The sequence below is a fragment of the Ursus arctos genome, unplaced genomic scaffold (assembly GCF_023065955.2).
Source record: "Ursus arctos isolate Adak ecotype North America unplaced genomic scaffold, UrsArc2.0 scaffold_5, whole genome shotgun sequence".
Lineage (NCBI taxonomy): Eukaryota > Metazoa > Chordata > Mammalia > Carnivora > Ursidae > Ursus > Ursus arctos.
Genome location: NW_026623067.1, coordinates 30,910,665 through 30,932,455, shown reverse-complemented (window position 1 = coordinate 30,932,455; position 21,791 = coordinate 30,910,665). Strand labels below are relative to the sequence as shown.

Below are 21,791 nucleotides of genomic sequence, written 5' to 3'. Positions count from 1 at the left end.
CACCTTGGGAGGGGGAATACTTAACTGAAAATACACTTCTAATGGCAAACTTGAGGTATGGTTGAAATCTGCGTGGGGGAAGGAGGACTTTGAAGCAGGAGGACCTTCTTGCTTCCTTTAAGTCACTGACACTTATGCATAAAACACCAGTTTCTCTCTCTGGATACCTTTCGGAGGCTACTGGAGGGGGAACAGGAGTCGGTGACAAGTATGTGTCAAAAGACACAAGCATTTCTCAGATGAAGCCCAGCCCTTCAGGTCTCAGAAACCCTCAAGGCCACCGAGGCTGCTAAGACCTTGACAAAGAAGAGAAGAATCCCACCCTGATGTAGGGGCCCAGGAACCGTGCTTCTGTCATCGTACAGGATCGCAAGTGGGCAGAGTGTGCCTGGAGCACATGCTCCCTCCTGCAAGGACCATGTCCTCAGAAGCCCTATGTCCGCTGCATCCTGCGCCCCCACTCTCCGCTGGTGACAAGTCACAGCTGCCCTTCCAAGGAACAATCTGAAGACCCAGCTCTTGTTCCTCTGCTCTTGCACTGAGCTTTCAGACTTAGCCAGGGCCCTGCCCCCACTACAGTCAGGAGGAAGTGATTCTGTAAGGTATCCCAGGGACTCCCAGGGCTGGCTCAGACTTCAGATGTTAAATAAGTGGGATTTTTTTTTCAGTGTTTTCAGAAACTGTTGTTTAAAAAATATATAGAACCGTCCAAACTGTTTACGTAACCCTTGGGAAGTCTCAAAAGATATGGCTCCCTGTTTGTAACTGTGACCAGGACTTCAAAAATCAAGGAGAGGGGCTGTCAAAACTTGAGAGGCTGTCACGTTAAAGTTCTGTGCTTTCGTAACTCAGTTCAACATTTTATTCTACTTTGAGACGTTTCTTTTCACGCACTTTCGCCCTTTTCTGGTTTTCTTTTCCTTCATGGTCAGCTGCGGTGCACCAAACACTCCTGACAGTTTCTGGGAACATCAGAACTGTCTTCCTGGAGACCAAAATCCGCCCAGAACTCAGGTTTGTAGGGTGTTTAAGAACGACGATGCTGGAATTCATTTAAAAAGCCAGGAAGGGGCTCTTCTTATAGATATTCCATGCTTACCAGGGTCAACACGGCTCTCTTGCACCCCTCCACACAGCCGCAGGGGCTGCTGTCTCTGGTCATCCTCCTTGGAGGTGGGCGTCAGACTACTCGGTTCAACTCTCAGGGGTTCAGCTCTCTGGATCCGTGCCAACCGAATCCATGTGGTCCCTAAACCACAAATTCTGATTACGAAGGGGATGCAAAGCTCCTGGGTGGACAATGACAGTGTGAAGGTGATGATCTGGGCTTCTTTCTAGAATCACCCTGGTGTCTCCATTACTCAGTGCCCACCATCCAACTAGAATCTGGCTCTTGTAGGAAAACATTCTTTTTTTTTTTTTTTTAATTAGAAAGGCTAATCTCTGGATTAAAGAAGTGGTTTGGATCACGGACTTTACTGGTAAAAAAAGAATTTGATGAGAACTCTGCCTCCACAAAATGTACAATTTGATACCATTTGAGGAGAGAGGGTGGGTCCAACAACCTCTGAAGATAAGCCTGTGAACCCAGAGATAAGAACCTCGGGCTTACAACGGGCTTCCTAACACCACAAAGCTCTGAGAATTCCTAACCACTGCCAAATCAGCACCAACAGCCAAGGCCTCAGCTTAGAACCTCCTTGCTGATACTTGCGCTGAGTGCGGTATTGGAGAAGGCAGAGGCGCATGGCCCTCACTCTGGTAAGAAAACCCTAGGGTGTCCCCGGAGGACCCGACAGCTTGGAGACGCTGAGGGGAGAGTGGAGGGTGTGGCCACCCCAGCCCCAGCCTCCTGCAGCTGAGGGACAGCAGGCAAAGGACATCTAAAGGCGGGTAGAGAGTCTGGGCCAGCATTTCTTCCTCTGTTCTCTCCTACCACGCTCTGATGTCAGGCCAACTACGCCCGCTCCAGAGACCCTCAGACATTTTCCACAGGTCCCCTCCCAGGGGAGTTTTTTAACTGGTGGATGTAAGAAAAAAGAAGAGGAAAACATCTTTCCATCCCTCCTAACTCCCTCCCCTCCACGAATATCCAATCAAAAAATGACTACTCATCTGACCTGGAGATTTCATCCCAGGTCTTATAATGGTTCTTACACCCATAAGGAGAATGAGTGATAAAGAAATGCAAAATCCCAACTCCTAAAAATGTGGTCGAAAGAGGGAAGCCCCCCTCAAAAGTTCCCATCTGTTGACCAGCAGCAATAAAATGATGACTTAAAAAAATTTGGGGTCTTTCCAAATCATGGAGGAATATATGAACAGAGGAAGACATGCTCTAGTTTTGAAACTCTGACTTGGTACCAAGCTAGGTGATGCCCAATGACAGTAAACACTCCACCCTCTCCCCAAGACCCTTTGCCCACCTTGCCCTGCCCATTTGAGGCCCAGGCAATTCAACATTTATGGACCACTGACTGTGTGCTTCCAACCCTTCCAGGAGGTGCAGGCCCGTAGCCTTGAGGTGCCACGAGAGGGGCAGGTGAATACCTCAGTCAACATTTGCTGTGCTACGTTTTGAGGTTTGAGGAGACAAGATTCTGAGAAAAGAATAGCTAGAATACTCCAAGTCTGGGAAGTACTAACCTACAAATAGCACCACCGGTGCAAGGAACAATTAATTCTGCATGGTGGGATCAGGGAAGGCGACCCAGAGGGGTGACATTTAAGTTGGGCTTTGAAAACACATTAGGCTTTAGACTGGAATAACCGGGAAGGAGTGGCATACCAGGTACAAAGAACTGGGTGAGCAAAGGTCAGGGTTGGGGCGGGGTTGGGGGGTTATGGCAGGTAGGCTGGTGGTGCCAGAGCATGGGGTCTGCGAGCAGAAAATAAAAGGCAGGGTGTGGTTCATGACAGGCATGGACAAGTGCACTCAGAGAAGCTGCTGCCCAGAGGGACAGCTTGCAACTTCAGGATCTGCCAAACCATTCAGGTCAAGGTCATATTTTCTCCTGGGAGACCCCCAGCCAATGGCAGATGATGGCAGGGGTGCTAGCATCTGTGTATTTCTACCCATAGTGTGACTCCTCTCGTGGGCAGTCTTCGCGCCGGAGCTCCCCACTGGGCTGGTGGAGACATGCTCTACGCCGCATCACAGTTGGGGAATCTTCCCCCCTGCATCTCAGGACTTAGACCTCTACTGCAGTCTGCCTGCCTACTCCTGCCCCCCTCCCTTTCTCTTTCACAGGAGGCACCCCCATAGTCTCCTGCACCCTGCCTCCCAGAGGACCCAAACGGACTGAGGAGGTCCCTGGATGAATGCTCAGCGTCTAGGCTCTGTCTGTTGGCAGTGAGGAGCCACTGAGGCTTCTTCAACAGGGGAGGGTGGGATCAGATCTGAATTTCACCAAAGTACTCTAGCAGCAAGGTGAGGAGCCAACCAGCGGGACAGAAGTGGGGTGGCGACAGGACCGTTGCAACGGACACTGCGTTTATTGGTACAAGGTTGTGGCGGCCTGTGTCATTTACTATGTACGCACTCTTCTACTCAACAGTCTCAATTTTAGAAATCTGACAGGAACGGTGGCACAAATGCACAAAAATATAAGGATGAGGATGTTTAGAGCGGCCTCACATACAGTTAGTTACATGACATTGGAAAAGTCCACGTTCATCACAGGAGGGAGGAGGAAATACTGGTGCACGCATGCAGTGAGATCATCCCCTGCAGCCTTTGTAACGGAGGCTGTAGGTCTCTGTACTGTCTGAGAAAGAGGGACACAGCTGCTGAATAAGTACACAGCGTGATGGAATTTTCATGAACAAGACTGTGCACATATGTATCTTTTACATGTGTTTGTATAAGTAAGTCTGGAAAGAGATACTTCCAGCTGTCGATAGAGGTTACTTCTTGAGGTGGTAGGGATTTCACTTTTTACTCTAGGCATTTTTTTTTTTTTAATTGGAGTAGAGCTGATGAACAGTATTACATTAGTTTCAGGGATACAACATAGTAATTCAAGAACTCTATGTTATGCTATGCACACCGCAAGCGTAGCTACCATCTGTCATCACACAAGGCTATGTTTTGTGTTTTTATAAAGTAGCAGTAATAGAGAGTTTCTGGCTTTTGTGTTTATTTTGTTTGGGGCTTTTCCGTATTTTCTGATTTTTTCGATGATGCACATGTTCCATTCCTCTTATCAGAAAACAAAATTTTAATTAAAAAAGCTCCATGTCTACTTACAAAAAGATATAAAAATTCTTCATATTGCCTTTCCAGAGAAAAAATAATTTAAAAAAAATGGGATAGTTAGGCAATCTGTCAGTGGCCTGGTCTAGGTGAACAGGAATTTGAGATGAGCTGGAATAGAGCTGAGCATAGGATGGTGAAGACAGAAGCCCCAGAAGCAGCCCAGAGTGCTGTCCTGGGTAGCAGGCAGAAACGCACAGGCGTGAGTGGGAGAAGGTGTAGGAGGGGGTGTGTGCGCTGAGTGTCCTGGCCCTCAGGAGGCTCAGGCCAGCACAGACCATGTTCACGAGAGGTAACACTGGCTCCTGTTCTACAGCTCTGGAGACTACCCGGCACTAGAAACTCATGACCTACAAGAGATTCACAACCCACCAACGCACTCACCAATGGATGAAATGCTAAGTATAAACAGTGAATCTTGAAAAAAAAATCTAGAAAGACATTGATGGATATTTATCTGATCTGAATGGAGAAGCACTTCAAATAAGAGAGCAAATAGCATTTTAAAACTCTAGAGATTTTAACATTAAAAAAAACCCGTGCCTTAAAAACAAAACTTAGGCACCTGGGTGGCTCAGTCAGTTAAGCGTCTGCCTTAGGCTCATGTCATGATCCCAGGGTCCTGGGATCGAGTCCCCCCATCAGGCTCCCTGTTCCGCAGGGAGTCTGCTTCTCCCTCTGCCCTTCACCCTGCTCGTGCTCTATCTCACTCTCTCTCCCTCTCAAATAAATAAGTTAAAAAAAAACTTTAAAAAAAAAACCTCATATAAATCAAAAGGCAAGCAAAAATGGGGAGAATAATCACTACATTTACAGAGAAACTATCCTTCCTAAGTAAAGAATACAGATCAGAAATGAAAAAACATGCTCCAGAAGAAAAACAGAGCATTCCGTATTAGTTAGAACTTAGTTGAGTTACATACAACAGAAAACAACACTGGCTTAAACAAGATGGAAGTGTATTTCTCTCTCACATTAAAAAAATAAAAATAAAAAAAAAATCCAGAGGTGTAGTTCCAGGGCTGATATGGTGGCACCAGGAGTCAATAAGGACCTATGCTTCTTCTAGCTCATTCTGCCCCATCCCTAGGGCACAGTTCTCACTGTGCACGTTGGTTGCTTGAGCTCTAGTCATCGTGCCCTCATTTAAGAAAGTGGGCTGAAGAAAGGGAGAAATGAATAGAAAGGTACACATCTCTCCTTTTCAGGTGACCTCTTGGAAGTCCCATGTGATATTTTCACTTACGCCTCACTGGGCAGAACTCAGTAACATGGCCATACCTGGCCTCAAGGAAGCCCGGGACATGTAATCCTTTAGTTGGCTGGTAAAGGACTCAGCTAAAAACTTGGTTTGTTACTAAGAAAGAAGGAGAGATATTGGAAAGCAGCTAGCAAGTTCTAACGTGCATGTGAAGAGAATTACCAAAATAAATACAAATGCAAAAGATTATTAAAGGGTCGACCTTACTAATAGTCAAATAAACATAAAGCAGCCCTCTTATGGTTTCGTCCAGCTATGATCTTGAAGTACTGGCCAGATAAGGCATCGACAGGACAGCCAGGAGTTGAAATCCTCGTAACAACCTCCATACAGCTGCCAGTGGACAGAGTCCCAGGGTAAAGGCCCTTCCACCTACTGAATGGCTCCTGGCCCTTCTCCCCAGAGTCTCCCTCCAACCCGAGTGATGTCAGATTCTGTAAAATCTAGGAAGTGGAGAAAATTCTTCACCCAGGGATTCTCTAACTAAACTATGGCTACAATTAAATTTTAGGTGTTTTTGAAAGTTCCTTAAAAAGTAATATCCTCATGCAAACTGAATCAGCAGTTTCAGAGCCAAAAAGAACCTTTGCCCTGTGCTTGGGGTGTTACAAACTAAGCATGAAAACTGACCGCTAAAATTAAAACCAGTGTCAGGGAGAATTGGGCAACCCCGAATTAACTCTTTTGGCAAATTCGGAACTTTACTTCCGGCTCCAGAGGATCGTAATGTCAATGCCGCCATCCCTCAGAACACACTGAAGACGTGGCCAGTGTGCAGTCTGAAGGCTTCTGAAGTTCTTAGGCCTATTTTTAATTGTTACTAGGCCTTTCTCCATTGTAGACTGTCACCAGGTCCTTCTCGTTATTTACTAGAAAGTCTGCCTTTAGCACTCACTTCGAATTTTTGCTCTTTTTAAATCGTTGTGCGTTGGGAAACAAAATAAAAGAACAGATAGTTAATGGAGTCCAGGGAGACCGTGGCCATCGCATGGGGCGCAATGGGGATGTAACGACTAAACACACACATGCTTAGTAATGTCGGGAACACAGTATCAGGAACACCTGGATTTGAGTCTTAGTTCTACCCTTTACCCTTGTATGTCCTTGGACAAATTATTAAACTTCTCTGAGCCTCACATTCCTCGTCTTACAATGGGGTGAATACAGCACTCACCTCATAAAGCTTATTATACTGTCAGGATCCTATAGGAAAGAGAGGGCCTGCTCAAACTGGGAGGGTTTAAGGAAACCAACAAGGGATAGAGGAGCACTTTAGGGTTAGCAACAGTGGGGAGCTGTCACCACCTCCAGCCTGAAGGGGTGAAGGAAGGGAAGAGGTAAGGGAGCCCAGAGAAGGCGGCCATCAGAATGGGTGTCTGGCAGGAGCTGCAGGCTCCCATGGAGGATGCCGTTGGACTGTGATGACCTGATGCGGACCCAGGGGAATAAGTTCTTGACCTAATTTTCTTGTGTCCACTGATCTTCTGCCAGTGGCCCCCATCGGCCAAAGCCCGAAGCCAGAGACAAGGTACCTGGTGATACACTGCATACAGGGCAGCCTCCCGGGGCACGGAGCAGGCAGGAGGGTGGGGAGCAGATCTCATGGGGCAACTGGAAGAGGTTTGGGGAAACAGAGAACGTGATGTGCTCAGCACAGTTACTGAACACAGTAAGTCCACGAATCCTCAATAAATACTGATTAATTTTGGACTTTGGTCTCTCTCTCCCTCTCACTCTCTTTCTGGCTACCTTTTTTACGTACTGCTTACTTCCTGGTTTTCAACAGGTTGGGATGAGTTCCCAGGAATCAAGTGTGGTTTATCTATGTTGGAGGGTTTTGAGGGAGTAATGAGTGTGTAAAAAAGATTACCAGGGGCTCTGCGGGCAAGAAATGAGAGAGGGAAACAAAAGAGGGGAGAAGGGAGGAAAGGAGGAGAGAAGGCTGTATGTTCCCTATCAGGCTGGAATAAACACAGCATTCTCTACTTTATGATCGTATTATGCATTTATTGGGATGTGATAACAGTCTTTGCAATTTTACAGCCTAGAGAGACTTACCAGAAAGCCTAATGAGACTTGGAAAGGCCTTCCTGCCCTAAACGAAAAACTTTGTTCCTACTTTTAGACGAACAGATTTTATCCCAGTGCTCCCTTCCCTCCAAAAAACCAAGCAGTCAAATGTGTTCACATGGATGTGCAGGTACTTGCTTGCTCCCAACTGGTGCCTGGTTCCGGTGACTCCTCTATTCTGATGTGGGGAACGGCTGCGGAGGGAGCTGGTCCTTCCATGGGAAGGCTCCCAGCAGGCAGCGACACCCAGAGAGGGGTCTGAGCTCGTGAACCTCAGCGGTCCTTTCCTCAAGCCTTTGCCTGCCGCCGCTCACTCGGCCCCCTCGGAACCTGTCTTCACTCCACAAGCCACTCTCAATGTGTGGTACAGGCTCCAGGGCATTCTTCTGACATCTGCTTACCCTTCCCTCTGCGCCGACGCAAGGTCAATCCCTCAGCCTGGAGTGGAAGAGCTCTCTTCTTTGCCTGGCTAACCTCATCCCCCAGGACCCCTCAGGCGTCACCTCCTCCAGGGAGCCTCACATACAGTGTCTTCTTCCCTCAAGGCCCACAGGGATTAGGAAGCCCCTCCTTGGTTCTCCCACCCACAGCTCTTCCCACACTGTCTTGGTTCCCTGTCCTCCCTCTCACAACAGACTCAACAGCCTTGAGAAGGGATGCTGATCTGTCCATCTTCCTTTCACCACGTCCAGCAGAGCGCCTGGCACGCAGAGGACACTTGGTAAAAGTTTCCTGAATGAATGTGTAGGGCATAATTCAGAAAATAAATATTTCGAGTCCCAGAGCATCGAGTTAACTCAGTTATGTGTGCCAGAACATCCTTCGTCTCCTGCTGTCACCCTGGCTCTCCTGCCCCAACAGCAATCAGGACAAGTAAGCTTGTGACTGCTCACCTCCTCTGTCCTCTCTCTTCTTCTTTCTCGGGTATTCTCTTAAATGCCACGTCCTCAGGGGCCATCCCCGACCACCCCATCCGAAGTAGTCACTTGATTACAGATTAGTGTATTTTCATTTGCTACACACCACTTACTGCTATTGTGAACATTTTATTTATGTGTTTAATTATTTCCAGTCTTCACCAGTAGACTGCTCCATTTGAGCAGGGATGGCTGTTCATGGTTTTATGCCCAGCACCTAGCACAGCATATGCCATACCATGAAGTGTTCATTAAATGTTTGTTAATTGAATGCGAGCTACTGTTATTGTATTCTGACTTAATTTGCTGTATGTCCTCTATCTCTGCTGTTGGATTAGATGCCCCAGAGAATCTCAGACGGACCTCCCTCATGGCACGGGAAGGTGGGAGGGGAACCTCAGGTCCCTTCCTAGTCCAAGGTGGGGTATGCTGCCCGCCTACAGCCTCCTTGTGGCCAGATGCTGAGGAATCTCAGCCCAGCGTTGGCAGGTCCCAGGTGCTGGAAATGCTCCTCCAGCTTTCTGTGAGAGCAGCTCCAGCTGCCCACTACCCAGACGGACAAAGGAATGTGTCCAAGGCTCCAAAGCTGGCCTGGCACCCAGCAGGAAGCAGGCACAGTGGCTGCCGACAGACGTCTTCCTTCCCCCCAGAACCGCCCGAGAATGCACAGAACTGCCTGGTGGGTGCAGAAGCGCGGGCTGGGCAGCGTGGCTCTTCGGCTCTGCTGTAGAACAGGGCTAGCCTCTAGAAGCTGGAGCCTTGCTCCTGCCCCTCCTGTTCCTGCAGAAATGGCTCTGCCAGCTCAGCGGAGGGCCAGGCCTAGAGTCTCTCACCTGCCCCTGGCCCTTCCTTGAAGCCCTCGGGTTTACTGGAAATCATAAACTGTTAGAGACAGCCTTTATCACACCCTCAACAGCGCACTCTTAATATTTAACGCCAGAGGCTGAAACAACCGGGGCTGCAGGCCTCCTGGTTACTCCCAGTGACTGATATTTGCACCTGGTAATTGAGGTCAGATTTGCTTCTCTTAAGTCACATGATTTGCCTCAAGGCAGGAAGGTGTCTCAGCCACTTGTTGCAAAGGGACCAGGAGGTGATTACAGAAGCTGCAAATGCCGTGCTTCTCAGGGAGCCAGACCCGGGAGTATGGAGCTGAACTGGCAGCAGGTAAATGACCCATTTAGGGCCTAAACCCCAATGTTTCCCTGGGAGCAAACTTCGGACACCTGCAAATTGGAGCCACTTTGAATCTTCTCTGGAAGTGGGTGGGACATTAATTAATTAACTAAAAAACTAATAGGGCATGTTGAAGAGGCCACCTGGAAGATTCTGGTCACTTAAGGGTCTCCAAATCACAATACAGGCCCCACCCTATCCAGACACCTAATCTTGCTCCAGGCTTTTCTTGACCTCAGGTATTTATCTCCTGGTTGTCAAGGAAGCTGCTCAGATAAACAGCAACACAGCCAAGCTGGCTCCTCGGTCAGCCCCAGATCCTCTGAGAGCAGTGGAGCTCCCTGGTGGCCACTGGTAGCCCTGCCCGCTGGGCTGGAGGCAGCTCTAGACCAACTCACATGTGAGGCCTCTTTCACATAGTCTCCTGAAGCGCACAGTGGGTGCTCAATAAGTGCTCATTTTATGAAGGCACCTCGGTGGGGCGGGGGGTATTTCGTTCTCAGGCCTCAAGGTCCCTAAATAACCACTCAGTGGCTGCTGTGGTTGGAGCAGACCCACCCCCACCCATCATCCCCATCACCCCAGGGACGGCAGGCCAGGCCAGCTACAACCACTCAGCTCCTCCAGCGATCCGGCTGGCCCCTGGGCCATGTCTCTGCACCCAGAGCCGAGCAGACACAGGCCTGTGAGGAAGGAGGCAGCCGCGGTCTGGCAGCTCTGCCGGAGGGGAGACGGGGAGTGTGTCTGACTACATTGGCACTGAATGCCGCATCCCACAGTCACAGTGGCAGTGGCCCCACCATCTGCACACCAGGGGGACATCACCCTCGCTGTCTGCCTGTCCACCCCAGGCCCTGAGCACACTCTCCAAGTGAGTCCCTAACAACTCTTGAGGATGGGTGGATGGCCTGAAAGGGACACTGCCAGGGGAATGAGGAAGAAGCCACTGTCCCTACAGACCCCCCGAATGGCTACCAAAGGAGGATCAGTGGCGTTCCCAAAAGTGTCTACGGTAGGGCAGAGGGCACGCAGTTCAGCCCAGAGAGGGGGCTGGGAAACAGGCCAGAGTACCTGATCTCTCAAGGCCACCCAAGTCAACCACCACCCTGCTTATTAGAGTAAACCCTCAATACATTTTAACCATATAACTAAAACACCTTTAGTTTCAAAAACACCAAACTAAACAGAAAAGGAACGGCAAAAGATGACATGGTGTGACCCATCAGCAGAAAGTGAATGACACACTGGATGACAGAAATGACTGCAAATAACAACAAGCAAAGAGAGGTTTGAGCACCCCGGCTCACTCGAGGCGCCTGAGTCACGGCAGCTACACAGGCTCTATGAGGCTGAGCCACGCGTGAAAGCCGTTTCCACCCACATACTAGTAGGGCCCAGTGATGTGTTCACCACAACGACAAGAATGAGAGCCCCCACAGGCCAAGCACGCGCATGCTCCAGTAGGTTACTTCATACTGCATTCGTGTGAGGTAGGTACTCTCATTCCCATTTTACAGATGTACAAACTGAGACCTGAAGAGGCTGAATAACTTTCCAGGCACGTCCCACGCGCGCACCCCCACACACAAAGAAGCAGAGCTGGGATTCTAATCCACGTCTGACTGACCGTGGACTTCTCCGCTGTGCTAGACTGCCTGACCCGAGATTCGAAGTGCTATCCATTTCCTGGGAAAACCCATCTGGGCAGTCCTTAACTCTCCTTCACCAGGACCAAGGGCCAGCACTGTGTACCTAAGACCAGTGGGAACAGTCCTCTGGCGACAGGGTGACTGGGGCAGCCACAAAGGGCATCTGCCACCCCTGTCCCATACGGCAAAAGTCAGGTTTTAAAGAGACTCCACCCGTACCCGGTTCCTAGGCCTAAGCCTAAGAGTCCTCCCATGGTAGTAAGGGCCCAGCTCTGCTCAGGGATAGAGAATTCTAGAGTACCCACCTGCTTCCTGCATGCCTGTCCCAGTGCCACCCCAGGTCAGGTTGGGTCTCTGTGAAGCCCCAGGGGGACCTGTAGGATCTGGCCACACCAGGCAAGGGGGAAGCAGGGGAGCACTGGAAGCCCACTGCCTCCAAGTCCCCTGTGCTTCTCAGAAAACAAAGAGGGAGGCTCCCTGTCCTCTAGTCCCATAGGTGCCCTCCCTGAGGGGCTCTTGATGCCCAAGATCAAGAGTCCTGTGTGCTGAGGAAGCCCCATCCTGCAATCCCCTACAAAAGCCAGAACCAGCCACCAGAGCATTAGGCTCAGACCTAACTGTCCATGTGTACTAACATTTTTTCCTGGTGACCAAACTGAATCCCAGAGAGAGCGAGCACTGGCTCCTATTGCCAGCTTTGTCTCTAACTCTCCACATGACCTTAAGCAAGTCACTTAACCTCCCTGGTCTAAGGCTTTCCTTCTTGTTAAGTGGGAATAATTACATATAATCATCATCGTAAACACCATTCACTGAGGTTTTACTCTGTGCTAGAAACATTGCCACATTTATCCTCAGAGTGCTCTTGGAGGGAGGTACAGTTTCCATATCCATTTTCAGACAAGGAAACTGTGGAGGAACAGGGAAGTCAGGGCACATGCCCACAGTCCGTGGTTAGCAAAGGTGGACCTGGGTCTCAGTACCATGTCTGCTGTGACATACAGAGTTACTTTATAAAGATCAAGGACAGAAGTAAATGTATTTTGAAAGCAAATAAAAAGGGGGGGGACAGGGGTTGCATAATACAAATATAAATCACAAATGCCTGGACATGATTTTAGGGATATTCCTAATCCCTTCACGAATGTTATGTGGAATCTGTCTATAGAATCAGAGACCACCAAGAAGGGAGAGAACCTCAAGTCATTTTTTTCCTTCCTCCCTCCCTTCGGACAGGAATGCTATGCCTAGCCAAAGTCTACAGGTGAGACTAGAAGGGTCAAGCAGGGGTGATCCAGGGCCTTGGGTTGTTCTGTTCATTGCCGCGAGCTCAACCAGTACATTTTAGGGGCTTAACTGTTTGCCGAATACTCTATGAAGGCACGAGTGAAGGAATGGCTGGGAAACTTGGGTACAAACCAAGCGCCCTGGATCAGCAGAGTGGTAACAAGAGTCCGCCTGTGCCGGGACTGCAGCTGTGCTGCCAGTCTGCCCGGATGGCACCAGCCCTGCGGCTCCCACTGGGGAGGCGAGACTTGCCCAGGGACCTGAGCTCCCAAACTCCCCGCAGCTCTGAGAACGTGCCTGGACTATTGCTGCACCGACGGGTGGAGGCCCAGCTTTCCCAGGGCTTCCGAGAGGCTGGGATGTGACTTACTCAAAGTCCCCCTTCTGCCCCTGACCAGGTCCGCCCAGGGAGGAACGCTGACAAACAGATGCAGTCACGCACAAACTCCCAGGGCCACACAGGGCGGAGCTGCCCCAAGACTGGGCCAGGGCACACCTCTATGTACTCTGGGGTCTGCGGGATCCAACCTCCCCCCGCCACGGGATCTTGGAGAATTATTTGAAAGAAAATATTTGAAAAGCACCAGTTTTCTCAGGTGTAAAATGGAAATAAAAGTCTCTAAACAGTAAGCTTGTGTTCCTATTCAAAAGTCTTTACTTCCTATTCTTTTTCTTTTAAGATTTTATTTTATTTATTAATTTTTTAAAGATGTTATTTATTTATTTGACAGAGAGAGAGACACACAGTGAGAGAGGGAACACAAGCAGGGGGAGTGGGAGAGGGAGAAGCAGGCTTCCTGCTGAGCAGGGAGCCCGATGCGGGGCTCGATCCTGATCATGACCTGAGCCGAAGGCAGACACTTAACCGACTGAGCCACCCAGGTGCCTAAGATTTTATTTTTTAAGTCATCACTACACCCAGCGTGGGACTCAAACCCACAACCCTGAGATGAAGGAAGAGTCACAGGCTCTACCAACTGAGCCAGCCAGGAGCCCTTTTACTTCCTATTCTTTATGGTATTAAAGCCCAACCGCTTGGTTTGATAATCAAATCCTACCACCACCCAAATCCTGTCAACCCAACCTACCGGTCATGATCCCTCCGGACTCCTCCTGATGCTGTTGCCCGTCATGCCTGTGTGCCTGCAACTACCACCCACCTTCTTTCTCCCATTTACTACGGACCCAGGGCAGCCTCACAAAGCCTTCCCTGACTTAGGCTTTCCTGGGCACTCACAACTGGGCACTTGGGGGCATCGGGATTGCACGTAACAGATGGGAACAAAGTTTTGACTCTCAAATCAGAAGGCTGCCTGTTTCTTACAATGTGTCTCCCATCAGGCATTAGGTAATACACAACCATTTCCGCCGACTCACCTGAAGTCAGAATTCAGTTAAAACGCACCCCCCCATACTCCCTCATGTCCCAAGGGAAGGAAAATAAAGATAAAGAAATAAGTTAAATTGGAGGAAAACTCAAATCACTCCTATATCTGCATGCCTGGTCAGTGTGAAAAGAAAAAAAAAAAAAAGGTCTCTAACTCCAACCCAGACATGAGAAGTAGAGGAACTCCCTAAAAAACATGCATAGAATAAATCACAAGGACTAACCTCACTTAAAGGTTTCAGGAAGGAAAACACAGTTAAACTGAAAACTGTTAAGTGGTGTTAAAACACACACACACACACACACACACACACACACACACACACCAACAAACAGCCCGGAAATGTTTAGTACTACGTCTATGAGAGTCCCTTAGGGGCTTGGTTTGTCCTTCAACACATTCTTCATAACACCTGCTTTGACTAAAAACCAGCCGCCCAACACCAGAGCTTTGTGAGTCAGAAGCAGAGTGAAACTAGACCCACAGGTACTCAGCTGTGAAGCACGGCACCCAGGTAACAGGCAATAGCCACACTATGTGTGACCTGTCAGTGCCCCCTGGCCATACGAGTGGGCCACAGGGAAGCCAAACTAAGGGCGGATGGGTGGCCCACATCACCCCACATTCTCCTCCCGCCTTGTTCCTCTCTTTGGCCCCTGCCTCCACCTCACCCACCCAGCTGCCAAACGCACCCGGAAAAAAGTCCTCATGCCACCCTCCACCCAAACGAATTCCACATTATTTCAAGTGAGATCTCGGGACCAACACATGTTTCTTTCCTGTTCATTTTTTTTTTTAAACAAAGAATAGCAAAACATAGAACTTAGAAAACTCAAGTGATATGGAGAAGAATTAGATTTAAATACCTTTTGGTTTTAACCTTGTCTCATACAGTTAATCTCTTTGAGCGCAAATCTGCGTCTACCCAAAGCAACGGTCCCTTTAAATCTCAAACATCAATGTGGTTCTATTCCTCTCTCAAACGCTTAGAAACTGGACTTGTTCACTACAGGTTTCAGAGTCACAAAATACAATCACGGCCCGCACAAAAACCTGCACTCTAAAATATTCACGGCATTGTTCACAGTAGTCCAAACGGGAAACAAGCCCAAACGTCCATCAAATGATGAATGAATAAACAAGAGTGGTATAACCACCCAGTGGAATACTATTTGGCAATGAAAAGGAATGGAGTCCGACAGGTGCCGTGACATGCACGAACCTTGAAAACATCATGCGAAGTGGAAAAACCCAGACAACGAAGACCACAGGTGATGGGACGTGATCTCTGCAATGCCCAGTATAGGAAATCTACAGAGACGGGAAGTAGATGACCCGTGGTTGGGGGAGACAGGAAGAGTAGAGGTGGGGGACAATCCAGGGGTGCAGAGCTTCTTTCGAGGTAAGGAAAATGTTCTAAAATTGACTCTGGTGATAGACATGCAACTCTGTGAATATAGTAAAAGTTATTCAACCATATATTTTAAATGGATGAACTGTTTGGTATGAGAATTTTGGCTCAACAAAGCTGTTGTTGTTGTTTTTTTTTTAAAGGACAAGGAAAAAATATCTCACAGTCATAAGTTAGTGACTCTCGCTTGTGCAAGTGACTATTGTGTAAATCTATCAGTTTGAAACATCCACAGTGAATGTGTCCTCAAGGCTATTTGTCCTGAGTGGCCGGAAATGAAGTGCCCCAAAGTAGGACTCAGGAAGGTACCCCCTGGGGACAAAGGATAGCTTTTCTTTCACTGACCGCAGTTCTAACTGTCGCATTTTAAAATGTTCGGATATTGGCAGGCACTTAAGGGTGACCTGGTTTAGAAAACAGCTGATTGTGACAACACTTAGGATTTAGGTTGCACCAGTCATCAGAGCTAAGCTCCGACACAGTCCTGCTTGGGGCGCTCAGGGATGTCAGTGTGTGGACTCTCAGGTGGGTCGCCCCACCTCCTGAGCACAGAAGAAGACTTCTCACACTTTGCCACTCTTCAGACTCCACCAATTTATGGAGGTTACAGGTCCTCCAGATGAATCACAAAACTACCCTGCATCAATTGGTACACAGAAAAACGCACATAAGGATTTGCATAGGGCAAAGAGCAACAAAGGCAAATTTTACTAGTGAGCCAACAATTCAGGTTGAAAGAAATCAGAGAGAAAAATAGGATTATGTGAAGTTAAGATGGTAATTTAGAGAGGGAGGTTATTTAGGGATTAATATTTTGTTTTCCATTAGTTTTACTTTGTTCCTTTTTCAGTCTACAAGAACAAATATGATTCATCTTCTACCCATAGGCAGCCAGCCTCATTTTCTGATAAGAGGCAAGAGTTCCAGAGACCTTGGGCCGCCACCCTGCCTTACTACATCTAAGCTCTGTACGTAATTTAACCTCTGAGCCTTGGTTCCACATTTGTAACAAAGGAGTTATACCCCCTATTTGGCCAGGTTTTTGTGGGGACTGAATGAGGTGGAAACTGCACAGCACAACTCCTGACACACTGAGGCTTGGGGCAAGGCTGGCCTCGGGGAGGGTGAAGGACAGGGTTCACCAAGATCCCTACAAAGACTAGTGACACTGAAGGAAGACGTCAAGAGTCCCTGTCAGGCCCGGCCCTGAAGGGATTGCAAGTAAGGACAAAACATCATCGAAGGAAACAGGTGCTAAAAATCAGGGAGGGTCTTTCCTAGACTTCTCATTACAACACCAAGAAGTGGTGCATTGCCCTTAGGTTTACAGATAGAAAGTACCCTTCTTCCCAAATATGCAACTTAGAATTATTGTCTGTTGAGGGCAAATGGGGTCGAAATAGAATGTAAACAATCTTCCCCACAAATGCTCACATTGCAGACTGCAGCTGGGAGTCCATTTTCTTGTTTCTCTGTGGTCCAGCCTGGGGACTGCTTGCAGGGCAGAGAAGTCCAGGGCGTGCTGCCACCTGCAGGCAAAACAAGGAAAAGCACAAAGTTATGGACCAGATCACCCACCTTAAGCGCACCCCCCCCCCCCCACCCGGGGCCTATCTTCAGGCAGTTGGAACAGCTGGGTCCATCCAAGTGAAGAGCCAGGAGAACCCACTCTGTTCCGTGTTTGTGATTCCACCACGGAGTTGCGACAGACATAGTAAAAATTCTAGACTATCAAGGACTTGAGCATCTCTTACCAGCAACAGCAAGCGGACTCACACAGGGCTCACCATGTGCCGACATTGCTCTAAATGATTCACATTTGTTAACTCATTTAATCTTCACCAGAAAATTGAACATTTTAAAGGTCCCTGCTGATCTGCCTGATTATCTGAGTTAGCATGAATAATTAAAATGTAAAACTTGATAATAGCCAATTTCAAAGAGGGGTCAGATATGAAAATTTTGTGAGAGGTTCTGAGCAATGCCTATCACGCACCCCCCATTTTTCAAGTGCCTGTTATGGACCAGACACTGCTCTGGGACCTGGCATGCACCCAAAAGACAAAGTCCCTGCTCTTGTGGGCTTCCGTTCTGGTGGAGGGGGGTGACAAGACAAGAGGAAACAAATGCTGTGCAGAAGCAGGAGCAGCATAAAGGGGACAGAGGGTGATGACCATGCTGTTAATATTCATTCACTTATTCATCTACCCCCACTAACCATCTACCACAAGCCAGACACTGTGCTGGGATGAAACAGTGGGCAAAAGCCAGACACGGTCCCTCCTGTATGGGGTACTTACTCCCACAGGAGAAGCCCAGATGAATCAAATGAGCACTTAAATAAATGCAAAGGCATAACAACCCAGGTAAGTGTGACAGCAGAATGACACAGGTCACTATGAGAGCATCCTAGACAGGCCTGACCGTGTCTGGAGCCTCACGAAGGCCTGGAATGGAGTGTGAGGAGGAGAAACATCCTTGGTAAAAACCACACCATATGCAAAGGCTGGATGGTGGCCAGCAAGCCAGAGGCTGAGGAGAGAGAGAGGAGGTAGGGGGAGGTGGAGAAGGGGTGTGAGCAGCCCTTCCATGGCACCCCCAGCTCTGAGAGGCCCTCATCCTCTGGGGACTGGAGCACCACATGAGAATTTGAGGCAGAGGAATAATGTGGTTGGATGTGTGTGTTTCTAAAAGGTTACACTGTGTGGTAGACTGAATAATGGCCCTGCCAAAGATGTTGATGTCTGCAACCCTGGAAGTTGTATGTTCCTTAACATGGCAAAAGTCATGTTGCAGAATGTGATTAAATTATGGATCTTGAGATGGGAAGGTAATCCTGGATTCCCCAGACGGGCTCAATGTAATCACAAGTGTCCTTACAAGAGGGAGGCAGAGGAGACTTGACTACAGAAGAGAAGCGGCAGAGCAGTGCGGCGTGAGAAAGACTTGTTAGTTTTAAAAGATGGAGGAAGGGGCCATAAGCCAAAGGATGCAGGAAGCCTCAAGCAGCTGGAAGAGACAATGAAATGAGTTTCCTTCAGAGCCTCCTGCAGGAACACAGCCCTGTTAAAACTTTGATTCTAGGACTTTGACCTTCAGAACTGTAAAATAATAATTTTTTAAAAAGATTTTATTTATTTATTTGACGCAGAGAGAGACCATGAGTGGGGTGGGGAGAGACAGATGCAGAGGGAGAAGCAGATCCCCCAGCTGAGCAGGGAGCCTGACACAGGGCTTGATCCCAGGACTCTGGGATCATGACCTGAGCCGAAGGCAGACGCTTACTCGACTGAGCCACCCAGGCGCCCCTGTAAAATAATAAATTAGTATTATTTCAAGCCACTAGTTTTGTGGTAATTTGTTACAGCAGCAATAGGAGACTAACACACATTGGCTTCTGAGAAAAAAATAGGCAAGAGGGAAGGGGAAGTAAGTACCAGTCAGAGGTCACTGTGTTATCCGAGCAAGAGATGTGACAGCCTGAATCACAGCAATGGTGGCTGTGGGGGTGGAGAGGAGTTGAAGGACCCTGGGGTGGGGTAGGGGAGAGAGATGGCCAGTCAGAGCTCTTGCCACAACCTGGCAGATGTTACTGGAATGCCACAACAGACTTCTGTTAGGCTCAGAACCTAGCTAGCTGGCCCTGGGCAAAGCCCAGCACCCTTGTAAAAGGAGGAAGCTTGCACCAGGGCGGTAAGACCTCTCTTCGAGAGAGACAGCATTTAGTCACTCAACAGGGACCAACCCCATTCCCACAAAGGAATCCAGGGGTTTCCAGGAACAAGCTCTAAGAAGTAACATCCAAGGAATTTCTAGAAGGCAAAAGATAGCAATTGTTGCTGCCAAGCATTAGGCCTTGCAGTGAACATTTTTTTCTTCCCAACAGAGATTTTATAATCCTGGAAAGAAGGCATCCAAATTTAAATATATGCCCCTCCAACCCAGGTGATACAGAACCATGATTATGTCTAACATACAGAAATTTCATGGCCAAAATGGTACAGGAAATACATATATATATATATTTAATTTCTAAAGTATGTATTATATATTGGGAGTATATATTTGATATGCTGAAATTCGAAAAAATATGTATTTGTATATATAGATATAAATAAAGCAAATGGGGTAAAATGCTAATAGATGAATCTGGGTAAACATTCTTTTTACTACTTTTAACTTTTTTTTTTTTTAAGATTTTATTTATTTGTGTGACAGAGAGACAGCCAGCGAGAGAGGGAACACAGCAGGGGAGAGGGAGAGGAAAAAGCAGGCTCCCAGCCCAGGAGCCCGATGTGGGACTCGATCCCGGAACGCCAGGATCACGCCCTGAGCCGAAGGCAGACGCTACCCAGGCGCCCCTACTTTTAACTTTTTAACTATTATTTTTACTATTGGATATTCTTTTTATTATTTTTATTTTTGCCACTTTTCTGTAAGTTTGAAATTACTTACAAATAAAAATTTAAGAAGAAAAAAAAATTTCATGGCCAGTAGAATAATGTGGAAATTACAGGACGAGAATAAATGAGAAACTAGGAGACCCCCTTTCAGCATCTACTCTACACCTATGTAATGATCCACACCCAGGAAGAAAGTGGGATCCTGATGTGAGGCTGCCTAATAGGGCTGTTGAGAAGAAAAGGCAATAAAAATGATTTCAAACAATTTTGTATATACTCCTCTGTTTTACTCCAAAAGTCTAAATATACACCCACTAAGACCAAGAATCTTGGGGTGTACTGAGGGGTGACAAGGAACTTTCGAGGGCACTATCCCGCTTTGGCTCTGCTGCAGGCTACAGGGACCTAACTGGATTCCAGGAGCATGTAAGGACTCAGGGGCACCTGCTGATGGCAAAATGCCAAGCAGTCCTGTTCGGATTGGAACAGCTTAATTAAAAAATAGATATATGTAAAAAAATAAATAAATATATGTATGTATACATTGTTTTTTTTGGTAAGAAAGTGATAGATGTTTATTATAGGAAAACACAAAAATCTGGAGTTCCAACCATCCAGACATAACTTATTTGGAAGTTACATATATATAAACTCCTATGTGTGTATACACACACACACACACACACACACACAGATATAAAATATATGCACAGTCTTATATATAACAAATACATATAGTTTCTTTTTAATAATAATAGGATACTGTATATATTTTTCTTTTGCAACCAGTTTTGTTTTACCTAACAGTATACAATTTTTCCATGTCATTAAATATATTTTTTAATAGCTGGCAATATCATATCATAGGAAGTTATCAAATTCATTTAATCAATGCCTTATTGCTAGACACCCTAGTGGTTTCTAACTTTCTGAGAGAAGTCTCTGAGAGGAACAGCTTTATATATAAGAACCCCCCATTTAAAATCTGTATCTGAAGCTCTGATTATTCTTAGGGTCATGTTCCACACATTTCAGTTATCCATACATCACCATAACTATTTCACCACAATTAAATACCATCCGTACTATACTTAGCATTTCTCTTTAAATCAATTCATTTCTGCCCTTAAATAAATGAGCCTTAAAAGCAAACTTAATTTACTATTATAAACAGAAAACCAGCATCTTATGTCCTAAAGAAAGACAATCATAAAGAAAATAGAGCAGAAAACAAAACAATGTTGTGAAAACGTAATTAATATATCGAAAGGGAGACTGGAAAGGTGTTGAGAGGTGTTAAAGACACACTAGCACCAAACTGACAGCTTCTCCTTCCCTTGATCAGAAGACTGAAAAGGAACCGACAGGAATGACTTCCTCACTGTGTGAATCAGTGTTAGACAAAGCCACAGACGTGTTCCACCCAGAATTACCCTGCACCACCTAAAATCACCTTGCACAGGAAACATCTTTTTTTTTTTTTAAGATTTTATTTATTTATTTGAGAGAGCGTGAGTATGAGGGGTGTGGGGAGCAGAGGCAGAGGGAGAAGCAGACTCCCCGCTGAGCAGGGAGCCTGACCTGGGGCTCTATCCCAGGACCCCGGGATCACGACCCGAGCCGAAGGCAGACGCTTCACTGACTGAGCCACCTAGGTGCCTGGAAACACGTCTTAAGATATAGTCCTGGAAGTAGAATTATTGAGATAAAAAAGTATGGACACTTTAAAAAGCTTTTGATAGGGAGGTCTGGCTGCCTCAGTCAGAAGAGCCTGTGACTCTTGATCTTGTGGTTGTGAGTTCGAGCCCTACATTGGGTGTAGAGATTACTTGAAAATAAAATCTTTAAGGGCGCCTGGGTGGCTCATCGGTTAAATGTAGGGTTCTTGATTTTGGCTCAGGTCATGATCTCAGGGTGTTGGGATTGAGCCCCATGTCTGGATCAGTGTTCAGTTGGGAGTGTGCTTGAGGATTT

The 21,791-nt window shown here is 47.3% G+C and overlaps 1 protein-coding gene across 4 annotated transcripts in view; it reads right to left on the bottom strand.

Annotated features, from left to right (window-relative positions):
* The window catches only part of RAD50 (RAD50 double strand break repair protein), a 212,700-nt gene that overhangs the window by 181,343 nt on the left and 9,566 nt on the right, over positions 1-21,791 (bottom strand). For all 4 annotated transcript variants that reach the window (XM_057307423.1, XM_057307426.1, XM_057307421.1 and 1 more), the window contains exon 2: positions 16,849-16,943. Coding sequence is in view for 2 of the 4 variants with exons in the window: in XM_057307421.1 (XP_057163404.1) it covers positions 16,849-16,943 (95 nt within the window). In the remaining 2 variants the exon portion in view is untranslated. The remainder of the gene's footprint in view (positions 1-16,848; positions 16,944-21,791) is intronic.